Source organism: Lasiodiplodia theobromae (genome assembly GCF_012971845.1).
Source record: "Lasiodiplodia theobromae strain AM2As chromosome Unknown scaffold_15, whole genome shotgun sequence".
Lineage (NCBI taxonomy): Eukaryota > Fungi > Ascomycota > Dothideomycetes > Botryosphaeriales > Botryosphaeriaceae > Lasiodiplodia > Lasiodiplodia theobromae.
The window spans coordinates 77,477-101,986 of NW_023336355.1; the positions used below are offsets into that span (position 1 = coordinate 77,477).

The window sequence follows — 24,510 nt, forward strand, 5'->3', positions numbered from 1 at the left end:
AATCAACCTGGTGATAGAACTCCTACCCATGCACGGTTTTTGCAAAACAAGAGTCTAAGCAAATGATGCCACCGGCGAGCACCAGAACGAACTACCGGCCAAACCCCGGTGCTTCCTCGCTCATCGCACACACCTGGTGTCCATAGTGGCAGGCTCCTTCCTCGCGAGAGCCCTCTCAAAGGCCGCATACACATCGAAACCAGCCCCGGACCCACCTGTGCTTCAATTATGAGGCATTCCCAGATTAGGATCCAGGTATCTAGTAGGTCCTGGCAAGGTTGCGGAGATACCAGTCTACGAGCCTGCGGCCCACCTTGGCCTCGGAAACGTGAATGAGATCCTGTTTGACAGTCAGCATACAAAACCAAAGATGATTTGTGAGTAAAGTAGGGTCACTTACGCCCTCCATAGCGTAGTCGAGGTCGCTGCTGTTGACGACATCACCGTCGAGCAGACCACCCTCGCTCCACCTGACCTGCCTGCTCCTCTGCTTGTTGACGAGCAGCCAGCAGCGGAGCTTCTCAGGCTCCACGTCGAGGAAACCGGCCAGCTTCTTGAGATCCATGGTAGTGTAGAGCTTCAGGTAGCTCTTGACGGTGGGCGACCACATGTTGTTCTTAACCTCCTCCATGAAGATGCGGCAATGGTGGTCAATGGGGTCCACGTTGACTTCCGGGTTGTCGAAGTCCGGAGGGGTGGGGGAGATGAACTTGGGGCAAGCCTGGCGGAAGAGCTCCTCGAACAGGGGCAGGGCCTCGGGACCGCCACGCTGGAGGCGGTTGAACTGCTCGCCGTACTTCTCGCGGAGAGCGGAGTGGATGGTGTCGTCCAGCCTGGTGGGGTGGAAGGCAACGCAGATGGCGATCAGAGCGTACATCTGATCGTTCTTCTTGGTGATGGAGTCGTACTGAGCGTTCTTCTGGAAGTTCTTGGTCCTCGAGACGTAGACCAGGATGTGGCTGAACATGCGGATGGCATCGGCGTAGCGGCGCATCATCATGTAGGAGAAACCAACATAGTAGTAGGTGGTGAAGTGAGCGGCCATGACGCGGGCAAACATGGCCTTCTTGTTGAGCTCGATGTCGTCGAGGGTCTTGAGGGCCAGGCTGAAATCACCGAGCAGGCAGTGAACGCGGAGCAGGCCGATGATGGAGAAGTAGCCGAGCATCTTGTACAGCGGGCGGTTGCCGTACTCGCCGGCGAACTGGGCGGGATCCTCGCCGCGCTTCATGGCGGCCAGCTGCTCGCTGATCTGCGAGCGCTGGATCAGCGAGTACAGGACGTTCAGAACGCTGTAGCAGCCCCAGGTGTTGGGGTTCTCGCGGAGCAGCTGGATCTCCTCCTCGTTGTCGCCCTTCAGCGCAACCTTTTGTCTGAAGCTGCAGAAGCTGTTGAATTGGTAGATGAACTCATCGATGACATCCCAGGCCCAGTAGTACTGTACATGCATCAGCACAACCGTTCTTCACAGAATGTATGCAGGGGTGCTCACGTTGGGAACCTCGAGGTCGACGGGGCCATCGGAGTTGAGGATGAAGTGGAAGAGGCTGCAGTAGTTGTCGTAACTGGCGAACTTGGTCTCGAGGGTGGCCTGGAACTCGAGCGGGGTGGCAGCGGCGGCAAGCTGGGCGTGGATGTCCTGGCCGCCGAGCGACGAAGTGCGGTCGAGAGCGTCCATGCCATCATCGTACTGGACCTGCTCGCGGTAGTCGTTGGCGAGGGCCTCCTCCTCGACGTCCGAGTCATCGGCGTGCACGCGCACGGGCGTCTCGGCCTGCGGGATGTTGTTGCGCAAGCTCATGGCGGGCGAATAGAAGGCGCGGTGGGATGCGCGGGGGGCGGTGGGTGGGCGTGCGGTGGAGCGTGTCGAGGCGTCGCGCGTCGTGAGGATTGAATTTGGTGTTTCGCTTGGTGTGCGAGCCCGAACGCCGCCTTATCGATAAGAACCACTAGGCCAACCCGCCTGCGGGGGAAGCCCACTCTCCGCCTCACCCACGGTTAATAACATTGCACGATGGCCCAGACAATCAAGGTCGCAGTGATTCAGCTGCATCCCAAGGTCCGTTCTCGCCGTGATGTGCTCGCTCCATCGCTCACACGCAGCCGCTACAGCCCCTCCAAATCGAGCACAATTTCAACAAAGCCGCAAGTTTTGTCAAGTCGGCTGCACTGCAGGGCGCTGAACTTGCTGTGCTACCTGAATACCATCTGACCAACTGGGTCCCAAAAGATCCTGGCTTCCTTCCGCTCTGCGAGCAGTGGGAAACCTACCTCAAGAAGTATCAGGCCCTCGCTAAAGAACATCGGATCTGCATTGTCCCCGGCACTATCGTCGAGAGACACCGTGACGCCGAGAAAGAAGAGGACAAGCTACTCAACGTTGCCTATTTCATCAATCAGGATGGTGAGATCATCGGCAAATACGTGAAGAAAAACCTGTGGTAAGTGAGCCCTGAGCGGGCAGTTTAGTGATTATCCCGTCTCCCTGTCTTAGTCCCAAACCTGCCAATCGCTTGCCCTCGTTTCTCAAAGGCTGCTGCTTATTCGAACTCTCCTACAGGGGTCCGGAGCGCGAACACCTCACCTCATCCGGCCGCGACATCCACGAGGTCTTCGACACCCCAATCGGCCGCGTTGGCATGCTCGTCTGTTGGGATCTGGCGTTCCCAGAAGCATTCCGTGAACTGATCTCCCAGGGTGCTAAGATCATTATTATTCCATCATTCTGTCAGTCCACTCCTCACGAAGACATCACTTTTGACTAAACTTTTCCAGGGACATTGGCCGACTGTTCACCCAAAGGCCTTGGCTACAACCCGTCCTCCGAAGCCCTCTTCCTCGATAGTATGCTGACTGCACGCGCTTTCGAGAACACTTGCGGTAAGAGCCTTCCTCCACAAGGAAGCCATCCTCTTAGCTTTCGAAATCTAACTTTTCACTCCGTAGCCATCATCTTTTCCAACGCTGGCGGTCCTGCTGGAAAGGGGTATGCCGGGGTCTCGCAAGTTACGGTCCCCTACATCGGTCCTGTGACTCGCCTGGGCAGCTGTGCCGAGGGCATGAGCATTGTCGACCTCGATCTTACCATCCTTGAGGATGCGGAACAGAACTATCAGGTTCGCGCGGACTTGGCTCGTCACGATTGGCACTATGATTACCGGCACAGCGCAAAGGGGAAGCTTTGAAGATCGAAATGAGCAGTGTAAAGTGAAGATTCAAAGTGGAAGAAGATTTTTATTTGATATTGCTCTCAACCTGGTTGGTCAAAATATTCCCAAATTTTATGAATGAGTGTATTTGGAAGAATAAGAAAAAGAGTAAGGAAAAAAAAAGAATGGCAACTGTTCCCAGTCTAACGGGTTTGAAGATCCCCCCAAAAATCGAATCAATGAATGTCTTTTAGGAGAAGGGAAGTATAAGAAAAAAAAACAATTCTCCAAAAAAAAAAAAAACGTTGGTCTAAATCTCAATGTGCAGCGTTCTCTACGGGTATACCCAAATGTCAACAAAAAGTTTTGACCCATCCAACTCCGTTGATACTGTTACAGAAAGAAATCACCCCAATGGCCATGTTCGTTCCCAGTAGCGTTTACTGGTCGATCCACAGGTTCGGCGCATCGGCAAACTTGATGCGCTGGCCCGGCAGAACCTTGCTGCACTCAGTAAGGTTGTTGATGTTATTGACGCCGAGGAGGCTGAGCCGGGTGTAGGCCGTGGCGTAGTCCTCGTTCCAGTGCTTCTGGCCCTTGACGGGATCCGTGAACTGGACCCACTCATCCTGAATCCTGCTGTCGTTGGCGAGGGCGACGTCGCTCGCGAAGCGAAACACGCCTTTAGGAACCTTGCCGGATGTCGTCTGGTTGTAGAAACGGGTGTCCCAGACGCCCGGAGTGCTGTCTTGGGGCGCGTTCGCCATGGAGGTGTTGACGAAGAACTGCTGCGAGGTCGTGTGGGCACCAACGAGCGCCGTGAGCTCGTGGGGGCTGATGGTCTTGTCTTGGAAGAGTTTGATGAGCTTGTCGGCGCTGTCGTTGACGCCTGGGAGCAGGCCATCCGGAGCCGGGGTTTTGCTGTCCTGGCGACCTGCGAAGAAGCGGATGCGCGGTCCTAACGGGCACGTCACAACGGCATGCACGGCGGCGAACTGGATCAGATCGGCCATGCCGACGTTGTAGCGCTTCTGCCAGGTGATCATCTTGCCGATGATGTCCTGCAGACCGTTGTTCTCAGGCCGGTTGATCTCGGTGCCGGAAAGCGCGATGCTGCCGTCCGCTCCGCCGCCAGTAGTGCTCTTGGACCAGCTACCTGCATCGTGGAAACCAAGGCGAATGGCGGCACGGGCCCATTTGTTACAGCGGCCAGTAGGACCCGTGAAAGCGATGCTGAGTTCCAGGGAAACCCAAGACCAGACGCAGCAGGTGTCCTGCTTGCAGGCTTTGGTCCCGAGAATGGGTGGGATGTATCCGCCAGCTTGAGACTCGCCCGACTCGTTTCCTGTCAGGATGTTGTAGATGCTTTGGCCGACTTTGGAAGTAGGGCCAACAGTGGCAAGGTCACCAATCATCTCGGGAGAGGCATCGTTGTCTGCGTTCAAGTCGACGACGACATCGGTGTTGGCGTCCTGACGAGCTTCGATTTCGGCAAGAACTTTGCCCATTCCAGGATAAGCCACGGCGGGTTGAATGAGGACGGTCAGAGCAATGCTCGAAACGACCGAGGAGAACTTCATAATGATTGTTGGTTGAAAGGACTAAACAGGAGGTGAATGAAAGGCTGGGAGCAAGACTATCCCAGGATAGAGATCGTGGAGAACGACTGCACTCAAGTGGATGGTTAGAGAATGTTGGTTGTGTAGACTTTAAAGGCAGCGGGGCAGCGGGTAAGATATAGTAGGTCTCATTCATGAAACGCCATCACTCGGCCGTTCTGGCCGTTCTGCCCGTCAGCATGGAGTTTCCCGCAAGCCGTGGGAGAGAGTAGCATCACGCCAGAAAGGACAATTCCAGCGGCAGAGGACGACCAGAACCGGGTCCAGGTTGATGCTCTAAAAGTAGGGTCGCAACGCCCAAGGCCGTTTCTAGTTAGCCTGATGACGCCTGTAGATATTTTGGGCGAACGTGCATGGACGGCGCCACGCCAAGCGAGGACATGTCGGCCTTCCTTCTTCCCATCTGGCTAGACAGCTCGTTTCGCATTGCAGCAGTGCGCCATGGCGCTGCAGTGGGAATATCCGATGCACATGTTCAGCGATCAGCCCTGCAGGCCCCAGATCCAGCACCGGGCCCAGTAGAATGCGGGGGATCCGGTGGGCTGGAAAGGTAGTCGAGGCGCATCGAGACCCTGGCTACTCAGCCTCAGCTGCCGCGCTCCGCGGGGACCACGGTCATGGCCACGTTCTGCCTGGCACTCTTGCAATGGCGGAGGCTGACGATCCGGGGCGGGCTCGACGCTAAGGCAGGATGGGCCCCCGGAGTGATTTACAATAATTCTGTGGACATTGTCAAGTGGCGATGGAATAAGGCGGACGGCGTCACCGATGCACGAACACCACAGCCAGAGATGTCCTGTCTTTTTCTGGTCTACTTCTTGGCCTCCTCGGCTTCCTCTTTGACCTTTGCATCTTTCTTCGGCGGGCGCACGCCAAAGATGGTGGTACCCACTCTGACCTCGTCGCTTCCCAGGGCAATGGCGCCCTCGAAGTCGGAGCTCATGCCCATGCTCAGCTCCAGCTCGTCTGGCCCCAGGCCAAGCTCCTTGGCGACCTTGTCCCGCACATCGCGCAGCGTCACGAAGTCTTCGTTCTCCGTCTCTGGAGTGGTTGCCTGGGAGCGGGCAATGGCACCAATGGTCATGAGGCCTGCTAGCTTGAGATGCGGGCACTTCTCGCGGATATGGCGACACAGGGCCGCCGTGTCCCTCGGCTCCACGCCGCTCTTCTCCTCCTCGCCCGATGTATTGACCTGGACCATGATGCGCAGCGGCTCTTTCACATCCTCGCCGGCACTCTTCTCGACCAGCGTCTTGCGACCCTTCTCCAGCTGATCGGCCTTCTTGGTCGAGTCGACGCTTGACACGCACCACAGGTTAGGAATCTGCTCGGCTAGCTTGGAGCACTTGTTGGTCTGCAGGGCGCCGATAAAGTGCCATCGTATGCTGCGCGGCAGCAGGGCGGCCTTCTCTTGCAGCTCCTGGAAGTAGTTCTCGCCGAAGTGGTAGTGGGTGTTCGGTGCAGGCGCCGTGTGCAGGGCAAGCACGTCGGTGGCAGGCTTCAGCTTCGAGACAGCAATGAGGCGGACCTGGCTGGTGTCAGCTTAGGGGTTTTGTCGTTGGCTGTGAGGAAGGTGCGACGCACGTTTCTGCCGGCCTTATTGGCGAGGCCTATTCGGTGGGAGACATGGGCAATGTTCTCGATGAGCTCTGTGGCCCGCGCAGGATTCACTTTCATGTCGTTGTCAGCCATGTTGCAGGGTGGGAGAAAAGCGAGAGGGCGACAGCAAGTGACGTGAGGCGGCGTCGGTTCCTGAGTCATGTCGACCCGTCACAGATCCTAGCAACTGCATCCAACTTTGAACGTCTACAGGCATGCTGAATACACAGCATACCCCAACCTCAACGCTCGTATTTAGTCCCTTTCCAGCAATAATTGGCTGCTTAGCGCCGAGGATCGCCCCTGACGAAGCCAGCCAGCCGCAGGCCTGGCAGGTTCCGTAACTCTTCTTCTCCTTTGCTGTACCCCTCTCTCCTTACGTCTCAGCATCCCGTGTGGCAGTGCAGTGAGGGACGACCTCACACACTAGTCGCATAAGTCGCATCCATGTATTGCTGAGCTCACATGAGCGCCGGGTGGTTGAGGCCCTTCCTAAGGGCTCTACTTCATTTTCTAATCGAATCGTTTGTCCCCGCTCACACTCTCCTACCCAAAAAAGAAGCAGGCCTAACAAAGATACACTACATAGAGATGACCGAATAATAAGCATTAGCGGTGCCATGCAAATAGGGTAAGGAGCTCGACATCAAGATTCGTCCATCGTAAAGCGCAGTATTTCGGTTCCCCTGCGCGACATTTAAAACGACATCCAGCCACCACCCCGAATTTGTCATGCCCAATTCCCACCACATGGCAAACTCCCCCCAGTGCGCACGTGCGCCTCCGCCGAGAATCTGCAAGCCTACAGCTTCATTTCGGGCGAGGGCTGGGCTTTGCCACGTCTTGCCAATCTAGCCCCAGACGTTGAAGGAGCGGCGGACGGCAGCGCGCTTCTGAGCCTCCGAGACGCCACCCGTCGTGCCGTTCTGCGCAGCCTCAGCGGCAGCCGCCGCATCGCCAGTTCCCTGCGCAGCCGCCGCGTCGGCGGCCGGAGTCGCAGCAGCGCCCTGCTCGGCAGCGGCTTGTTCGGCGGCGGCCTGTTCGGCAGCGGCCTGGTCAGCGGCGGCCTGCTCGTCGGCGGCCTGCTGGTCCTCGCCCTTCTGGCTGTCATCCTGCCCGCCCGCAGCCGCGGCCTGGCAAGCCTGCGAGGCCGCCTGCTGCGCGTCGCCGAGCTGCTGCTTCGCGTCTTCGCCGGCCTTGACGCCGTCCTCGCCCTTCGCGTAGGCCTGCGCCTGGGCGGCCTTGATCTTGGCGGCCTGCGCGGCCAGCGCGAACTCCTCCGCCTTCTTGGCCGAGTCGAGGGCCGCGGCGTCGAGGCGGGCCGCTTTGACGAGCTGGAGCTGGGCGATCTTCAGGGCATCTGTCGAACATCTTCGTCAGCGAGGGGGGAAAAGTGTCGTTGCTTGGAGGTGGTTCGCCTAATGGGATGAAGGATGAAAGGGCCAGGAAAGGAAGAGGACAGTGACTTACCCTCCTGCTTCTTCTTGTCGTCATCGTTGTTGTCGAGGCCAAGGATGATTATGATGGCATTCTGGTCATTGTCATCATCATCATCATCGTCCCGGTCCCGTTCGCGGCGGTCATCGTCACGGCGGTCATCGTCACGGCCAAAGCCGAACAGTGCCTCGCGCTTGAAGGCGCCGGTAACGCTGCGAGCAGCCTGCTTCGCGCTGTTGGCGAGCGTGTTGGTGTTGGCAGCTGGGAAGAGAGCAATGTTAGTTCGTGTTTTGGTAATCATTCATGTTCCGTTCTTGGCAGGTAGACGGCGTGGAATATGGATCAGCTTACAGCCAGACTTGACAGGCGAAGCCGCTGCCAGAGCGACGACGGAGAGAAGAGCAACAGCGGAGTACTTCATCTTGGCTGGTGGGTTGGTGGGATGAGCTTCAATATTAATCGAAAGGAAGGTAGTCGAAAATAAGCCGCGTCAAGCGTTGGTAAGAGGTCAAAGAGAACGGACGACGTGCACAGCACGGGTACTTTTGAAGCAGAGAAGCTTAAAAAAGAGCGTAAATCGGGACGTGGGTGGCTGGATGATGGGTGGAGGAGAAGAAATTGAGTGGGGCGCCGGTTCCTTATGAGATTTATACACACTCGACCCCCATTCCTGTCTTGGCTATGGATGAGGAACCTTCCGTCCAAGGCACTCATTTCAAGGCTGCCAAGACCTGGAAGCTTGATTCGGGTGGGGGGGTGCATGTGTGGTTCGACACCAGATGAGGGAAGAGCGGTTGCAAAGGGAAATTTTGGCATGGGTCACGGATGGGGTGGCTCAAGCCCGACAAGCTCTCGGACAAGCATCAGCGGCAGCGGCTCCTGCATAGACCGAGTGTACTAAGGATTGACGATTCATGGGGAGTGTCCTGCCGCCCGGATCACTGTGGTCCGGACAAGGTTGAGGGACGCCACTGAGCTAGATGCATGACAGACAGCGGTAGCCTGAGGCTTCATCTGTCGTTCCAAGAGACATGCCGATCGCCGCAAGACCCTGGAGCGGCGAAATTAGAGCGATAGCTGCGTGCGAGACACATTTGCGGCGGATCGAGATGCAGCGCGGAGGCGGAGATGCTTGGCAGCGGGAGCGACGGAGAATTGCAGCGGAGATCCCAACGGTGATCACCAGCCGCGGTCCAATCAGGGAATTGATGGAGACGATATTTGGAAGGATTCCATATTGGCGAGCTGCACTGTGCGCATGAGACCGTGGAGGCGGTGTTGCGGCGTTGTTCGTTTCAGACTCCAGATAGCCGCAACAGAGGCTGCGACACCATTGCCTTGCGAAGAAGGCAAGCCCCCCCAAAGTGGACACCAACAGACGATGAGGTGCGATTAAGCTTGTAGCTTTAAGTTTTACCTCTCCTGACCCGTTGATGTGAGCGTTTGCGATATCTATCCGTGATGTCCTCCTCATTTAACTTCCCGAGCGGAATGAAGACTACCCGTCCGCTTGCGTACGCCAACCAATCAAGCGGATTGCGCTCCTGAATGAAGAGTGTCAGCATCTGACAGCCGAAATATCTGTAGCAGCCAAGATAAATGAAGCTACATAGAACGGCGCAGAATAAGGCAACCAACATCCAAAACCTCTCTTACAACACTGGCCTGAAAGCCTCAGACCTTGCGCCACCCCAGGATTCTGGCCACTTTGATCCCTCTTTACCTTCCCAGCCCGCTGCCAGCATGGCTACAGCCATCAGCAGTCCGCCACTTGCGGGGAAGTATGGAGTAGGTACTCGAGTCCCGCCAATCGGCAAGCCGACGTCGTCGAAGGCGAAATTGTCATCCAGCAACCACCTCACGGCTCTCTCCGGATCACCGCCTCGCAAAGCTGTCATAGCCAGCAGAGGGAAGTCCCAACCGTAGCTGAATGAAAAATTCCACGTCTGATAGACACGTTCGACAGTTGCGTTGAAGACCGCTATATCGATATTGGGTGGCGGAGGAAGAACTCCGTTGATGGCAAGGAGCCCTTGGTGATCCGAAGTCAGGTCCGGATCGGTCCACATGTCAGGCACACCCTCATACGTCACGTAAGTTCCATTCTCAGTGGGAAGGGGTGCCAGATTTTCTGCAACGCGAGTCCAATGCGAAGGAACAGGTTTTCCTTGCCGCTGTTGCCATCTGGTGGCAATTGAAAGGCTAAATTCCCAGTACGCTAGCTCAAAGATCGAATTGATTGTGGCATTTGGGTTGGTATTTTCGGAGACAGGATACATCGGTGGGCCCAGATCGTAGACTCCGGTCGTGCCGTTGTAAAAGGCATACGCGCTCATCCATTCAGCAGATGCAGTGAGTATGGGGTCCCATTTGGCCAGTGTCGCGTTACTTGGACTACGTCGGTACTCGAGCTCAGCAAAGTAAAAGGGGTGGCCTTGTTGCCAGACGAGGACCGAGTTGATTTCTCCGGGTGCCGAGCGTCCTGTAGGGTCGCTCATTTTTCCCCAGCGAGCGCCCGTGTATCCTTGTTGCGCAGCACGTTCCAAAGATGTTGGAAGGAAGCGTTCGTACACCCCAATGCTCCGATTAAGTAGGGTTTCTTTCCCCCATAGATCCCAATGGACCAGATGCCAAAACACCATCTCCATATGGAACTTCCCGTACCAGCCGTTGTTGGTAAGGCCGGACTCCTGAGGTGGATCCCTCCCGGCTTCGTTCACAGCAAGTAAGTACTGAGATAGGACTGTCCGACGCTGAAGCTCGGTCGCATTAGAATTAGAAATATCGGTCAAGTCCACAAACGCGCCCGTCTCCCAGTAGTTGCTCCACCAGTCGGAAGACGTGGCTGCTACAGCTTCAAATGTGTTATCAGCATGGGACCTTTCGAGGGTAAAGGCTGCAGTGAAAGTCAGCATGTCGCCTCGAGTCCTCAAAAAGTACCGATGAGCGTTTGTAGCGGGTCGATCCACGGAGCCTTCCCCGTCCCACTTGATGTTGGTGAAATAGGTTGTGGCATCGATGTTATGTTCAACCTCAGCGAACCCTTCACCACTCCGAAGGGAAGTGGTGTGATTCGAGGTGGCGTTAAAAAGCCCCACGAAATTCTCGAATTTATTCTTGTCAATGGGATACGGATAGTCGAAGAAGACTGACAAGGACCCATTCTTCAACAGCTCAGACCGAATCTTAATGCCCAGAGTATCGGAGGCCGGATCCGCAACGGTCTCGACGGAGACAGTATTTCCACGGAGGGAGAAGTTCGAATATAGTATACCGCTGAACATATCCAGCTTTTGAAGTGGGCTACCAATATCGGCGTCTTCGATGGGCTTGCCGTCCAGCACGAGCCCTATCCTAGCCAAGTTGACACGGTGAGGATTGGCGATCATCCACTGCGAAATTGCCGCCTCTGCGGGATTCGGCTGCGCATAGTTGACGAGGCGGCCGTGGGTCCACCAGGAAAGACCCGTGAAGTCGTCCGGAGAGGTTTGGCCGGGCGTGGTGGGCAGTGAGGAGTTATGCCAACACCAGGATGAGAGAATGTTCCAGGGCACCACGGTTTGGAGACCAGTGATATCAGCACCGAAGGCAAAGTCCCCGTTACCGACCTGCATTGGAGTGTCGTAAGAGGAGGCAGATCCATTGCGAGTTGGGTTGAATTTTTGGACTACGTCACGCCGGTTGATTAGAGTAGCAGTGGCAAGACCGGCCCAGGCAGCCACAGTGAAAGAACAGCATATTCCGGAGAGGTGCATCACGGGGAGGCGAAACGTGCAGGTAGAAGGTGGTGGCCTCGGCGCTTGGCCATGGAAGACTTTCCCCGGATTTTAACATGAGTCTGGATGAATGCACAACGGGGCGTCACCCCGCGCCCCGCACTGATCGACATGGGCGGTGGCCATTTTTCCCGGGAGATTGGCGCTGGTTCCTGAGCACGGGGCAAGATGCTGACAGGTTGACGGCAGACTTCGGTGTAGTGAAGTCCGTGGTGATGATGGAGGTCGGTGCGCACAAATGTCTCGAGATTGCCGAACGAACACACCAGACGAGAAAATTGGAGGAGGGCCAGGTGCCGAGCGAATGGAGAAGTAAAAACCGCCGATCCGAACCGGCGCTCGTGTGGGGTGGAATGGTGCGTGCTGTGCGTGCCATCGCGGTGGGTCTATACTCAGGCAGCGCGCCTTCAGCTTTCGTTGACTGGATCAGCTGCCGTTGACTGAAGCCAGGGCGCGTGCGGCTCTTGGGTGCGACGCAGCATCGGAGCGCCAGCGAGCAGGTTTGCGGCGTCGGCTGCTGCGGGCGGCCTTGGGTTTCGGGCAGCGCGCGGGTACGAGATGCAACCGCGGCCGTGCACAGTCGTCATCGCTCGCTCCGGCTCATTGTTTCACTGCCCTGTCAGCCAGTGGTCCATTACTTCCACCACCGCAACCCAATCCACCGTCCAGAAATTCCAACACGCGCCCTTTCTTCACCGTCAGCGCCCAGCGACTGCGCCCAGACGACCTCCCAAACGACCTCCGATAGCACCCAGTCTCCACCAAGCGCACTGCTCGCCGAATCAATCCTCCAGCAGCAGCTCATCCCATGCCCTAAAAATAACCCCTCAGCGCAACAGCCTTACCGACCCCCGATTCGACGTCGCTTCAACGTCGCCCGCTCGCTCTCCAGTCCTCTCCCTCTAATATACCTACTCGCAAAGAAGGACTCCGCCTCCCATCACACCACGCTCGCGCTACAGCGATAGAAAGCAACAATGGCCTCAGGCGTTGGCATATTCTTCGGCATCCTCATCCTGCTGCTCGTCATCGGCGGCGTCGCCTGGGTCGCCTACACGCGCATCCGGGCGAAGCGTCTCGGCCTGCCGCCACCGCCGCTGAACCCGTTCGCGCGCGGGTCGCGCTCGTCCTTGGGCGGCGACAGCTACCCGGCGCCCGCACCTAGCGGCATCGTCGGCTGGGTCAACGACAAGATCAGCGCGCTCAAGAACGGCCGCGGCGGCCGCAACAACGCTCGCTACGCTGCCGGCGCCTACGAGGAGCCCGGCGCCGCCAGGGCCGCCCGCAACCGCGGCACCCTCGACCCGGACGAGGCCTGGGACGCACGCGTCGGCAACGAGGCCGACTACGGCTACGGCTACGAGGAGGAGCAGGAGCTCGGCCTGCGCGACCCCCATGCCGGCACGACTCCGTATGGCGGCGGCGGCTACGCCGGTTCCGGCATGTACGCGGCGCCCCCACACAGCGCGGGCTTGAGCGCTGGTTCCGAGCGTGGCCGCAGTAGGACGCGCGAGCTAGACGAGCGCTACGATGAGGAAATGGGCCACAGCCGTGGAGCAGAGAACCCTTTCGGCGACAACGCCGAACGCAGCAACCTTCGTGGCGTCAGCCCCAGGCCGGCGGACTCGGCCGCGCGAGGCGGCGCAACCGGTGACAGCCCGTCGGAGTCGAGGAGGAGCATGTTCAGGGAAGAAGTTTAAGACGTGAAGAAGGAGGATGTTATGCTGTACAGCACTGATCTTTCGATTCGGCTTCTCCCATTTCGTTCTTGAACCATCCAGACATGTTCGCGTAGGTTCTTTGATGGAGGATGGACAGACGTATGATTTGGCGGGACAGGCTGAGCAGTTGGCCTTGGTGACGAGCGTATAGCATGGGATTTCCTTTCTTACCACGCGCGGAGTTCACAAAAGCGGAGGATCATTGTATAATGCCATTGATATAGTTCGCCCTGGTGGGTTTTTCTTCTTATGTTCAACTTCCCATCCGACATTGGATTGATCTGAACGTACGCCTGATCCGACTGCAAGCTGTGGGGACCATCGTATCCGCAATTTCAACCAACGTACTGGACCGACCGGCACGTCAAGTAAACCAAGGATATCCTTGCCTCGACCCAAACGTTGTCAATCCAATCAGCCACCCTTCGACCACCGTCGCTACCGTCTTTCCAGGTTGTTCCCAAATCCCACTTCTATTTAGATGTCGTCAGCCAGACGATTAAGAGCAGCGAACTTGTTCCTCCAGATCTGCTCCATCGGATCCGCCTTTTCTTCTTTATCCTGCTCATCCGGCTGGTCTTGCTTCTTCTTCTTGCGCTTCTTGCCGTTGCTTTTCTCTAGCGCCGCAGCGTATATCTCCTTCGGGTCTGGCGCAAGGTTCGGAAAGTTTTCAATCGCATTGAGCAGGTACGATTCGGGCACGGCCTCCTCGTCGTCGTCCGGGACGGGATCAAAGAACCTGTCCGCAGTGGGCAAATCCTCGAGGCGCTCGTGCAAGTCCTTGACGGCGGCTTGAATCTCCGGATCGCCGTGCATGTCCGTCTTGTGGGCTTGCGGGGCACCGTCGGTGGGGAATGAGAGAAACACACTGAGAAATTGGCGGAGCATGCGCAGCGAATACCATATGCCCTGCAACTGGGCGACGTGGTGGATGTGAGACCATTCAAGCTGTCCCTGGCAACCCTGAATCATTCTCAATACCTGATTCTTCGAGACTTGGCGTTCTTCGTTCTGAACGAGCTTGTCAGACAAGTACATGGCACCGTACAGCTTCCAGAAGTGAAGCGGTGCGCGAAGGTGAAGGTCGCCTGAATTAACCATGAAGGCGGTGATGTGAGCGCTCAGCTCCCGACATGTATGGACGATCTCCGCCTTCTTGTAGGAGAAGCGGGGGACTGCAGATTGAGCTATGCGCGAGCCTCGGCGCTCCCATTCTTCCATTGAGAACAGAGCACACATTGGGAGAGAAAGGATGGAATAGCCCAGGAATCGAAGGTCTGCGGATAAGCGCCATGCCGAGGCCCGCGTTGGATCATCAATCAGGAATGGGAGGAACATAGCACAGCTGACTCCTGCACCTTCTGGTTTGTGGAGCTTGGTGTAGCCTGTGTCCGCGACTATGGCTGAGCATACTTGCTGGACAAGCTCCGAAATCCTTGGGTCCATAGTCCTCAGGTGTGGGTCAGCAAGATAGCCGAGGTAGGCGGCTGTGTCTCGTTTTGTCTGTCGCTTTTGAGGCGACGGGAGACATACATCTTCGTACGCATTCGGAAGTAGGGCTTGGAGAGTGGACTTCCCCTGTTTGGATCTAGTGAGCGGTGATTCGGGTCAGGCGCTGTACGCGAATACATACCTGTAAATCGGCAAAGCTTGAGCGGTACTGGTTGACCAGCAACTGGTCGGGGCCTGATATGCCATGCAGTGGGGTATACTCTTGGAACCACACTTGGTATTCCGAAGTTGAGCTATCTACGGCTTTTGCGGCCCGAACAAGCTCCTGCAGGCTCTTATGGGGGTCAATTGTAAGAGAAAACGCCAGTGGCGCCAAAGCCTTCAGCCCGAGGCGTTCTGCAATTGACCTGGGATGATATTCAACGCCTTTCAGGACCGTGCGACGTGGAAAGGTTGCCAAGCTCACATCCTGGAAGCGGAGGACTGATCCCTTCGGTCCAAGGTCGAACACGAGAAGGTCGGTATCAGAGCTCAGAAGCCAACATGCCTTGTTCTGACTGACGCGACAGACGACGTCGGCACAGAAGATGTCTGCTTCGCCGGGGACCACGAAAACCCGGTCAGAAAATGCACTGTTTTTGAGGCGATCAATGACAGCCGGCACTAGAAAAGGTGCAGCTGGCAGTCTGGTGAGTTTCTCGGGGACGGAAGTGGGTGCTGCAAAGGAATTGGTGTCGATCCTTGACCGGACGCAACGGACGTCATCAGAATGCAGGTTCTTGAAGCTCTGGAGCTGGACAAGAGATGAGTGCAGACGCTTGAGGCGGGTGTCACGCTTAGCAGCAGGAAGCGCTCCATCGAAGAAGACCCCTAAGCTTTGATTTAGTCAATGGCATACAACTGATGACTACCGAAAGGTCACGTACATGGCGATTCCATGCGACTCGAGGGTAGTGAGGAAATGGAGGGCAGTTTCTGCCACTTCAGCGTGCGACGGCATGGCTTCGAGTGCGTTGCGCGCGTGGTATCTTCCGGCGACGGCGCGATGGTAAGCATGGTAGGCCAGGCTTGGGCCGTCAACCACGACGTGTTTCTCATCGAGATCTTCTGTTGGCGAGCGACTTGTGGCCTTCTGCCAAGCTGTTCCCAGCTCAACAGAGATGCCAAAGTCCTGCATATGGTGCAGGAGGCGTGGGATCCCCATGGCTGCTGTCAAGCGCGTGAATGTTGCGAGTCGAGCAGCCGGATGAAGCGTGGAGGATTGTTGTAGATATTCGACTGCGCGGCGCTTCTTCGGCATCAGATGCTGCCGGCGCTAGTCCAGATGGGGGAAAACCAGCTATGGTCGATTATCTGACATGACAAATGCTACTCTCTGTTCAACGACTGAGACCGAGTTCGGCCAATGTTTCGGCGTGTTTCTGTGCCTCCAGACTGTCTACATACATCCTTATCCCAGTGTCTGGATTAATAACAGTGAGCCGTTCATCTATCGGCTTCGGCGACGGTTTCTCAAGAGGGAAAGGTTCTGGCCATATGACAGAAAAAGGTTCATGCCGAGATTCACTGTGCAGGTTTTCAGCGGCACGCCATCAAGTACAGGAAGCCGCAATTTGCTCACGTGTGCGTGTAAAAAATTTCCCCAGGATTAAGTTGTTCCGAGCTGTTCGCAAGCGCCCTTGACCCAGCGTGGTACGCAGCAAAAGCCAACTGACTCTTCCTATCCAGGATCGGGATCATGAGCCGTAGCATAGTTTGCGTCATGTGATGCCGCCTCTCAAGGTCGAACTGCTCTCTAATCATGTCCCAACGGTGCTTAACGGCCGAATATTTACGGCGTAGCTTGGCTACCCTATTTCCTCCTCTCAACGGATAGCGCATGTGGATGGCGTAAATCACTGGCACTGTGCTTTCTGCCCTCAAATTATCTGAATAACGGCTTGAAGCAGAACGGTCAAATGTGTCAAGCTTGGTGACTGTCTGCTTTCCGTCATTTGCACCATCAAGGGCACTGTATTTTATCAGTGTCCCTTTGCCCTCCAGAGGGAATGGGCTGGGTGATTGTGAACTTGTATTATGCGTGGGTCCAGGAACGTTGCCGCCTCTCTCTTGTAAACTTATCGTAGCTCGCTGGTTGGGATCATGATCATCCAGCGAACCTTGTTCGGGCTCAAATTTGTTGGTTGATATCGGCTCGTCCGAATCATCGCAGAAGTCATAGCCGGGGCGTGCAGGCCCCAGCTCACCAAGCCAGGCTGAAACCCGTTGCGCACGTAAAAGCTGCACCTCTCTTTCTTTCTCCATAGCCAGCGACTCATCGAATGGGCTTAAAATCTCATCGATCGTTTGAAAGGCTTCTTCAGTTTCATCCAGCAGATCGCTGAGATTACAGGACTGGCTCGTGTTGTGCCTATCCACGTCCGGGCCTGGCGGTAAAATCGTCAAAGTTGTTCGCTTCAGTCGTAGCATTACATGTCGCACATGCTCTCCGGGTGGGTCGATACCCTGGCACATCCCTTGCAACATGTTTTCAAACTTCCCCAACTCTTGGATATCCCACGCCTGCCATTGCGGCTCAAAGGGATCAGGTGTCGGAGGCGCTCGCGATTCGTTACCCGGGGAGCCTGGCGGCCACTTATCAGTTCGTCTTGTCGCGAGAGTCGGAGCCGGTGCACAATTCTGGCATGAAGACATTTGGGCAGAGTTGCTCATGGAGTTGTCTGTTGGACTGCCGTCACTATCGAGTGTGTGCGGCCAGGATGCCCTATTCGCCTCATCTGTAGAAGGCTGAGATACAGTTGGCGCTTCTTCAATAGGCTCGCTATCGGGGCTTGTGGATTTCAAGGATGTAGTGGGGCCGTCCGAGGGCTTCGTGGGCTCACGTTGCTTGGGTCGGGAAGTGTTTAGCGAAACGTCACTCATCTCCGGTTGAACGACTGCAATGAGTGTCGAAAATTGTTGAGATGCGACGAGGGTAGATGCTGATAGAAATAACCTAAACGGGCATTGTTTTTCGAGAGAAGGTGATGTATCATTGTAGAGTATAGACCTGGAGCTGTTTGGACGGACATGACGAAATGTCTCCAAACCCACCTTGGCGTGATTAGGCCAGCAGTATCTTCAGTTCATTACCCATGGTTGATATAAGAAATTTAGGATACGCCTGTTGACGGCTGTACGGGGATCTATCAAGTGAGCCTTGATGTCAGTGCGTAATATTCTGTTGAGACAATGAAATTACTTGCCAGACAGATGTAATGTTTTGATCGGTGCAGAGATTGTTGGAGCATCCATGAAAACTTCCATTTTCTTCTTCATTATTAGGTTATTGATAACGAACGGTAGGCAGTCGTGAATTAAAATATATACATTGCCAAGTGTCGTTCAGCTGCAAGAACAGCATTAAATCATCTTTTTTGTAGCCCACGGGCGAAAGAAAAGACCGGGGTGCAAGATCTACGCAACGCCGTTGGATGTTCTATCCAGAGGTCCTGACCTCGGGCACAACAACATACCAATTTCTTCCATCTCAAAGTACCACGACATGCAGCGCATGTAGTAGGAATGTGCACACGCCACGGGTCAGAAGACTCGTTTACTGAGCCTTCTTGGCCTTAGCGAGCCTGCGCTCACGCCTTCTCTTGGCAGCCTCGGGACCAGACTCGGTATCAAGGACATAGTCCCACCAGCGGAAGCTGCTAGCGTAGTTGCCAATGAAACGCTCGTGGTGGGTGTCGTGGTGATCGGCACCGGCCCAGAAGGGCAGGAAGTGGTGGAGGCTCCAGGGGAACTCGTAGCCGCTGTGGGCGTCGATGGCCTGGAAAAGGCGAGCGACGATCCACACGTACATGGTCAGGATGTGGAGATCCTTGGTAATGGCACAGTAGAGAATGGGGGAGCCAACAGTGCCGAGACCAAGGACAAGGACCTCAATGGGCGACGCGTACTCGGCGGCAAGGCCAAAAGGAGCCGAGTAGTGGTGATGGATCTTGTGGATGTTCTTGTACAGGAAGGGGAAGACGTGCATGGCGCGGTGGGTCCAGTAGTGCCAGGTATCCTCCAGGACGAAGAAAATGGCGATCTGGTAGGCCATCTTCAGCGGCGACGGGAAAGGAACGCTAGTTTCGAGACCAAAGAACTGGGCCATGGGGTGGAAGAGCCAGATCTGGGGAAGCTCGACGGTAAAGTGGCTCAGCAGCACCAGGGCGGCGCACTGCCACTGCTCCTTAGCGGTGGGAATCTTGGCCTGGCGGCGCGTCAGCAAAATCATCGGGTTGGGGCACGCGGGGAGAAAAACTCACAGCCTGGATCTTGTACTTGTTGAAGAAAGGGATGGCGTCGATGAAAATCCACGGGAGCGAGCGGCCAAAGTAGACGGCCTCGTGCATGACGAAGGACATGATGCCGGTGGCCAGAACATCGTTGTTCATGTAGGTGTACCACGCGAGCCAGAGGCGCTCGAAGTAGTTGAGGGAGACATTGTACTTGGAAACCTCCTCGAACTGGGCCCAGTACGTGTCGGCGGGCGCCGGATTGGCGAAAGCAGCTGTCGTTGAGTTCCTGGCGGCGGCGTTAGCGAGGAGGCGCTGAGCGGGCCGGCAGGCTTACATCTTGGCTGCACTCAGCGAGCAGGGAAAGGAACGAGAAGGGCCAGGAGCGGGAGAGGTCAGGACTCGGCGCTTCCAGTTGGTGTTCGGGAGGAACGAGCGACGGCGCGAGTTTTGTGAGCTGCAGAGGCAACACACCACACGGGACGCGGCTTTCCGGTCCCTGAGCTTAGATGGCACTAGCCCGGACGTGGCGACGGCTAAGCCGCAACGGGGCCGCGCTTGGATCTTTTCTTGGCATGTTTGACGCGCGGGATCTCAGCGGCGAGCAAACATGCCGCCCGCGGCATCGCTCGAGCCCCCATGGCGACAGCATCGTCAGACAAGCACCTGTGGGCTGCGCCGTTGCTCGCATCCACCCACCCGCTCGGAGCGCAAATGAGCTGATGATCACACAATTTCCACGCACAGCGCCCGACCACCCTGGCCGTCAAATTTCCCCGGGAGCTGCAGGGCTGGCCCCCGGCCTCTGCAGCCAATCACCGCAGCCCAGCATCGCGCCCGCGCTGCGAGAGCCCTGCGCTAGCCCGACCGGCGATCTCTTCGAGAAAACTGCCTGCACACCGCCTGGTCTTGGAGTCGTACTCTCGCCAGCTTGCAGGACTACGTGTGCGGTTTCCACATCCCCAACGCGTCGCTGGCACTTTTGCCACCGCACCAGCTCCTGCAAAGCGATCTCCATCTCGCATTGTCTCCCCGTGGCCCGCGCGGCTCTGATTGGCGTTCCGATAACGCGCGCCAGGACCCAACAAACCGTGCCTGTTCCTGTCTGGGGCTCCGCCAAACTTTCTTGCGCTTCCTGCCGCCGAGGGTTTGAAATTCTGCATTGTTTCAGAGGCGTGGATTCGTTATCTGCTTTGGCCTTCGAGCGATTCGCTGGCGCGGCCAGTGCGCGCCACCTCGATCCGAAGAGACAAGCTCTGGAAAGGTAAGCTCCGTTGATCCACATCAACGCCACGCAGCAATTCACGCTGGAAAAATCCACACCTAAGCCTGAACTGATTCTCGATCACCGATCACGCCCGACTTGACCGGAAGAATCCACTCGTGGCGACTACTGGGGACGACCCTCGGAAACTCTCGATCCGTTTCCTGTGCAGGCCAACCACCCTTGGGACACTCCGGTGCCGGCGGAGAGCATGTATACACAGTAAAAGGCAAAGGTGCCACATGACGTCGTTCTACAATACCGAGATGCAAGAGGCGCATGGGCAGTCGTAGAGGCCGTCGTAAAGCAAGGAATGGCACTAACGCGTTCAGCCTAGCGCATCAACTACTGCGGACAACATAAGCAGTATAAGATGTGCGAATCAGGCAACCATTGTAGGCAATAACCTTATTCAATCTGTCTTCCATGGCCCATTTTCGAATGATTCTTCCAGCACCTTTTTAGTGCTTACCGTTTCCTCTCTTACAATTCAAGTCTCCCCGCGTGTTTAACGTCGAACCCACTCACAAAATCCTTGATCTTGACATATTCCTGAAACGATGCTGACCTCCCAAACTCGCCGTGTTGAGCAACGCCATCCCAGCCTGTGAAGAGTACCCATTCCTCTTTCTCCTCGGCCTCCTTCTCGACTCTCCACCCCCCAGCAACCTTCTTAGGCGCAGTGAAGTTCTCGACAATGTGTTTCGCAGCACTGAATACCTTCGAGAAGCTGGTGCGCTTGTCTGATGCGATGAAATGCCTGCCAATTGCGACGACTGGAGCATCGAGGGGCAGACATGCACTCTCGACGTCAAGGTGGAACATGAATTCGACGTTGATCTGATCTTTGAGCAGCTCGAGGACCTCTTGGTTTGCCGGCGAGGGGATCCATTCTTCAAAGTGCTGCTTGGCCGACGGCCAGGAACCGACAATGTAGAAGTAGGACGGGTCTTCGATTTGAACGAAGTAGTGGAAGGGAAGACGCGTGAAGTCCTCCATAGCCTTCTTGGCTTTCTGGAGGTTCGCGCGCAACGTGGGGTCGTCGAAGGATGCGCCAGAGTTGAGGCGCAGTAGCGCGAGTTCGGTGACGGTCATTTCTGGAAGCAGACTGGCTTTGGTGCTGTGGCGGGCGATCCGTCTTTGATGGTCAAAAAAAAATGCAGCAATGCCGTTGTTGGCTGTTGTTGGCCGTGCCTATATATTCCCTAGCTGAGGCAGCAGCGATGATGCGGCATTTTCGGGGCTGGAGAAGCAACGAGCGCGGAAGGAACAAGAGCTCGCGCGGACATAAGCTGCCCAACGTGCGACCGCCCGCTTTGCGCGCGTTTGCTTGGAAGGCGCGCCGCGCGGCGAAGAGCGGGTGTGGTGGTGGCTTTCCGGCGCGCGCGGGCTGCCGGGGTTGACTGCTTGCACTGGATCGACGGCTTGGCGTGCAGCCCTCTCTGCCGCTGTGTGTGTAAACGACAACCTACTCGAACCTCCTCAGAGCACCCCGCCCGCGAGCAAGTGCCGCATCCGCTTCACCTCCAAGCTCGTGTCGTGCCAGCACCGCTCAAGTCCGCCCGTCTGCCCTCCACTGCGGAAGCGTCGCCGCTGACGCGCTCCAGGCATCCGAGCGCCAGCTTCAGGGCCGAGCATTAAATCGATCGACTAGAAGCACACCGTGCCCGCGCTGTCTCAAGTTTTTGCGACGTTCTCACTTCGCGACGTCGAGCAGCCTGAGTCTCCGCACCCGGCCTCGCGCTCCCACACTACGCACCAGCTCCAACGCCTGCCCACGCTCGCTGGCCACCGCTCTTTGTGCGAGAGCCCCGCCTGCGTCCAACGCCCGTAGCCTCGCAAGATGCCCTGCTTCCAGGGCCTGGCCGTCAGCATCCACACGCCTGACGGCCCGCTGCCCGAGTATTCGATCCAGAAGAACTCTCGCGCCCACCGCATTACCTCGTACATTCCCGTCCCGCCCGCCAAGGTCCCGCCTGGCGCCAGCAAGCCCGAACAGTCCACCTTCGCGATCTCCATCACCCTACTCACCCCCGGCCTGAACGTCCCATACTCGACTCCGAAGCCGGGCCCCGACGACCCTTACCCGCGCCCCAAGGTTGTTGGCGGCTTGCCCGGCTATGGCAATGAGCGGGGAAAGTACGGCCCTGTAATCGGTCCCTACATTCCGCTGACCTCGTCGCCGAACGAAACAATTGCTGCGTACATATACTTTGACGGCCGCGCGAAAGAGGAGGTCGCGACGCTGCTCCGGCGCGGCGAAGAAACATGGGTCAATTCTCGCTGGGTCAGCGTGCCCGAATCGGAGGGAGGTGGTCTCGCCGAGCGCGAGTTCCTCTTCCGCGAGGTTGGACTAGAGCGCTGGCTCAATGGCCTCGACCTCGAGGGCAAGGACAAGGATGTGGCAGCCCGGATAGAGCGGCGAAGGCAGCGCCTGGAAAAGAAGAGGCGGAAGAAGAGGGAGCAGAAAGGCAGCGATGACGACGACGACGATGATGACATGGAAACGGACAGGACGAAGACGACCAACAGGAACGGCGTTTTGCGTTATGGCGAGGACAAGACGGTCGAGCCGCTGTCAGGCGATGAGGGCTTGTTCACTTCGGACTCTGATTCGGACGATGAGCCGCCTATGCCCGAAGCCGCAGGCCAGATCAAGGTTGCATTATTCAGGGTTCTGGCGTCTGGGGAAATCAAGAGAGGAGAATACTCGCCGCAATTCGACGCTCACGACGACGACGATACCACTGGCGCGAACGGCGATCCAGCCAATGACGCAGATGTTGACCACACGACGAGTTTCGCCAAGCCGAAGACATTGGACCCCAAGTCAATCAGCACGCAGACTGTAACGGGCATTGATCCGCCAGACAAGCCCTACGCCGTTTTCACATTCCTGTACCGTGGCGAGAGTAAGTTTCTCCTCTTTTCTTCACCAACAATACATATCTGACAGACCGCAGAGCAATTACGCAAGATGGGCATTCTGCCAACCCCAAGCGCTGCTCCCAAGACGCCTGCCGCAACGAAGAGGAAAACAGGTCTTGACTTCTCCGCTCTGAAGCCACTTACGACAACCGGTACCAGGAATTTTGCTGGTTACCGTGACCCCAACGCGTCGCCAACGAAAAAGACCAGGAGCGGCAAAGCCAAAGACGTTGACGACATGGACAGCGACGCAGAAGATGATGACGATGCACGAATTGGCACAAATGACGATGACATTGACATCAAGGTGGAAGGCAAGGGTATGCTGTCGGCCGAGGATGTAGCCAGGCAAGAAGAAATGGCCGAGGGCGTCCGAAAAATCAAGGTAAGAAGTCTAATCATTAACTGTGCCCCAAATATCGAGCATTCCTAATGTTTTCTCTTTCCCACAGCTCAAGCGCGCCCATTCCGCAGACCCCGTTCAGGATTCCCCGACAAAGTCTCCTGCGGATTTCACACCCAGCGGCTCCGCCAGCGCCGCCTTATCACCCGGCAGCGAAGTCCCCACCAGCGCCGCGGCAGCGCTTGCTGCCAAAGAAGTCGCCCCAGAAGCCGCGGTCGTGGGATCGCCATTCAAGAAGCAGCGCGCCAGCCTACCCGGTTTCGATGAGGGTGTGCGCTCGAATCTGGGGTCCGCGCTGGCGAACGCCTCCTCGTCATCGGTGCTGGGCGGTGCGCCGCTGCTACAGCCGCGCAGCATGAGCGACAGCAACGCATCTGGCCAAACTGCTAGCGCGGCAGGGAGCTCTGTCGGCGTAGGCTCGGGCGCCGTGATTAAGCAGGAAGAGACCACGATGGAAGAGGATGAAGAGCTCTGATGGTTGGTCCATGGGCAGCGGATGATGGGATGAGGAGTTATTTTTCCCTTTCTCCCAAATATCCCCCCACGCCCTTGGCATGTAGATTGCTAGGGCAAAGGCTAGGAGGTATGAGTTTTCTTTAGCATTCGTTGGAAGATGGGTTGATAGCGGACAGGGGCTCGATTCGTTCAGTCGGTCATATTCATTGAAAGAAAGCCCTCGAAGGGTTCTTGGTGGAGCATGTTGTGTTTCCTTCACCTCTCTCCTTCCGCCTTTTTTTTTATTCTTCTTCTTCAGCGGAGTAGTGGATTGCAACACCTGCTGCCGCCGCTGCCGATGCTGCTGTACGGGAGGTGAAAAAGAGAGGGCGGTATATTGGCATTCCTGTGGTGATGTGGGGGTTATTGATGATGAATAGTCGAAACTCGAAAGCT

General features: G+C 56.6%; 10 protein-coding genes across 10 annotated transcripts; 3 read left to right on the forward strand and 7 right to left on the reverse strand.

Moving 5' to 3' along the window:
- Positions 1–259: 259 nt before the first annotated feature.
- LTHEOB_5377 (Eukaryotic translation initiation factor 3) lies at positions 260–1,801 on the reverse strand (the record flags this gene model as incomplete). Its single annotated transcript, XM_035514515.1, has 3 exons — positions 260–340; positions 401–1,438; positions 1,493–1,801. 3 exons carry the CDS (start codon positions 1,799–1,801, stop codon positions 260–262), a joined length of 1,428 nt encoding a protein of 475 aa, XP_035373667.1.
- A 213-nt stretch (positions 1,802–2,014) lies between these two features.
- On the forward strand, positions 2,015–3,185 carry LTHEOB_5378 (Carbon-nitrogen hydrolase; the record flags this gene model as incomplete). The annotated part of the gene is made up of 5 exons (XM_035514516.1): positions 2,015–2,059; positions 2,113–2,441; positions 2,561–2,727; positions 2,776–2,880; positions 2,947–3,185. The coding sequence occupies 5 exons, from the start codon at positions 2,015–2,017 to the stop codon at positions 3,183–3,185; spliced, it is 885 nt and encodes a 294-aa protein (XP_035373668.1).
- A 404-nt stretch (positions 3,186–3,589) lies between these two features.
- LTHEOB_5379 (Ligninase h2 precursor) lies at positions 3,590–4,729 on the reverse strand (the record flags this gene model as incomplete). Its single annotated transcript, XM_035514517.1, has 1 exon — positions 3,590–4,729. The coding sequence occupies one exon, from the start codon at positions 4,727–4,729 to the stop codon at positions 3,590–3,592; it is 1,140 nt and encodes a 379-aa protein (XP_035373669.1).
- Positions 4,730–5,579: 850 nt separating this feature from the next.
- On the reverse strand, positions 5,580–6,460 carry LTHEOB_5380 (Alanine racemase family protein; the record flags this gene model as incomplete). Its single annotated transcript, XM_035514519.1, has 2 exons — positions 5,580–6,296; positions 6,353–6,460. 2 exons carry the CDS (start codon positions 6,458–6,460, stop codon positions 5,580–5,582), a joined length of 825 nt encoding a protein of 274 aa, XP_035373670.1.
- A 758-nt stretch (positions 6,461–7,218) lies between these two features.
- LTHEOB_5381 (uncharacterized protein) lies at positions 7,219–8,225 on the reverse strand (the record flags this gene model as incomplete). Its single annotated transcript, XM_035514520.1, has 3 exons — positions 7,219–7,727; positions 7,838–8,065; positions 8,156–8,225. The coding sequence occupies 3 exons, from the start codon at positions 8,223–8,225 to the stop codon at positions 7,219–7,221; spliced, it is 807 nt and encodes a 268-aa protein (XP_035373671.1).
- A 1,231-nt stretch (positions 8,226–9,456) lies between these two features.
- On the reverse strand, positions 9,457–11,418 carry LTHEOB_5382 (Six-hairpin glycosidase-like protein; the record flags this gene model as incomplete). The annotated part of the gene is made up of 1 exon (XM_035514521.1): positions 9,457–11,418. The coding sequence occupies one exon, from the start codon at positions 11,416–11,418 to the stop codon at positions 9,457–9,459; it is 1,962 nt and encodes a 653-aa protein (XP_035373672.1).
- Positions 11,419–12,557: 1,139 nt separating this feature from the next.
- LTHEOB_5383 (Acid phosphatase-like protein) lies at positions 12,558–13,280 on the forward strand (the record flags this gene model as incomplete). Its single annotated transcript, XM_035514522.1, has 1 exon — positions 12,558–13,280. The coding sequence occupies one exon, from the start codon at positions 12,558–12,560 to the stop codon at positions 13,278–13,280; it is 723 nt and encodes a 240-aa protein (XP_035373673.1).
- A 498-nt stretch (positions 13,281–13,778) lies between these two features.
- LTHEOB_5384 (DNA replication initiation factor cdc45 protein) lies at positions 13,779–15,957 on the reverse strand (the record flags this gene model as incomplete). Its single annotated transcript, XM_035514523.1, has 3 exons — positions 13,779–14,879; positions 14,935–15,628; positions 15,680–15,957. The coding sequence occupies 3 exons, from the start codon at positions 15,955–15,957 to the stop codon at positions 13,779–13,781; spliced, it is 2,073 nt and encodes a 690-aa protein (XP_035373674.1).
- A 2,391-nt stretch (positions 15,958–18,348) lies between these two features.
- On the reverse strand, positions 18,349–21,383 carry LTHEOB_5385 (C-4 methyl sterol oxidase; the record flags this gene model as incomplete). Its single annotated transcript, XM_035514524.1, has 4 exons — positions 18,349–18,999; positions 19,055–19,313; positions 19,362–19,481; positions 20,776–21,383. The coding sequence occupies 4 exons, from the start codon at positions 21,381–21,383 to the stop codon at positions 18,349–18,351; spliced, it is 1,638 nt and encodes a 545-aa protein (XP_035373675.1).
- A 748-nt stretch (positions 21,384–22,131) lies between these two features.
- LTHEOB_5386 (uncharacterized protein) lies at positions 22,132–24,094 on the forward strand (the record flags this gene model as incomplete). The annotated part of the gene is made up of 3 exons (XM_035514525.1): positions 22,132–23,200; positions 23,252–23,601; positions 23,669–24,094. 3 exons carry the CDS (start codon positions 22,132–22,134, stop codon positions 24,092–24,094), a joined length of 1,845 nt encoding a protein of 614 aa, XP_035373676.1.
- Positions 24,095–24,510: the final 416 nt, after the last annotated feature.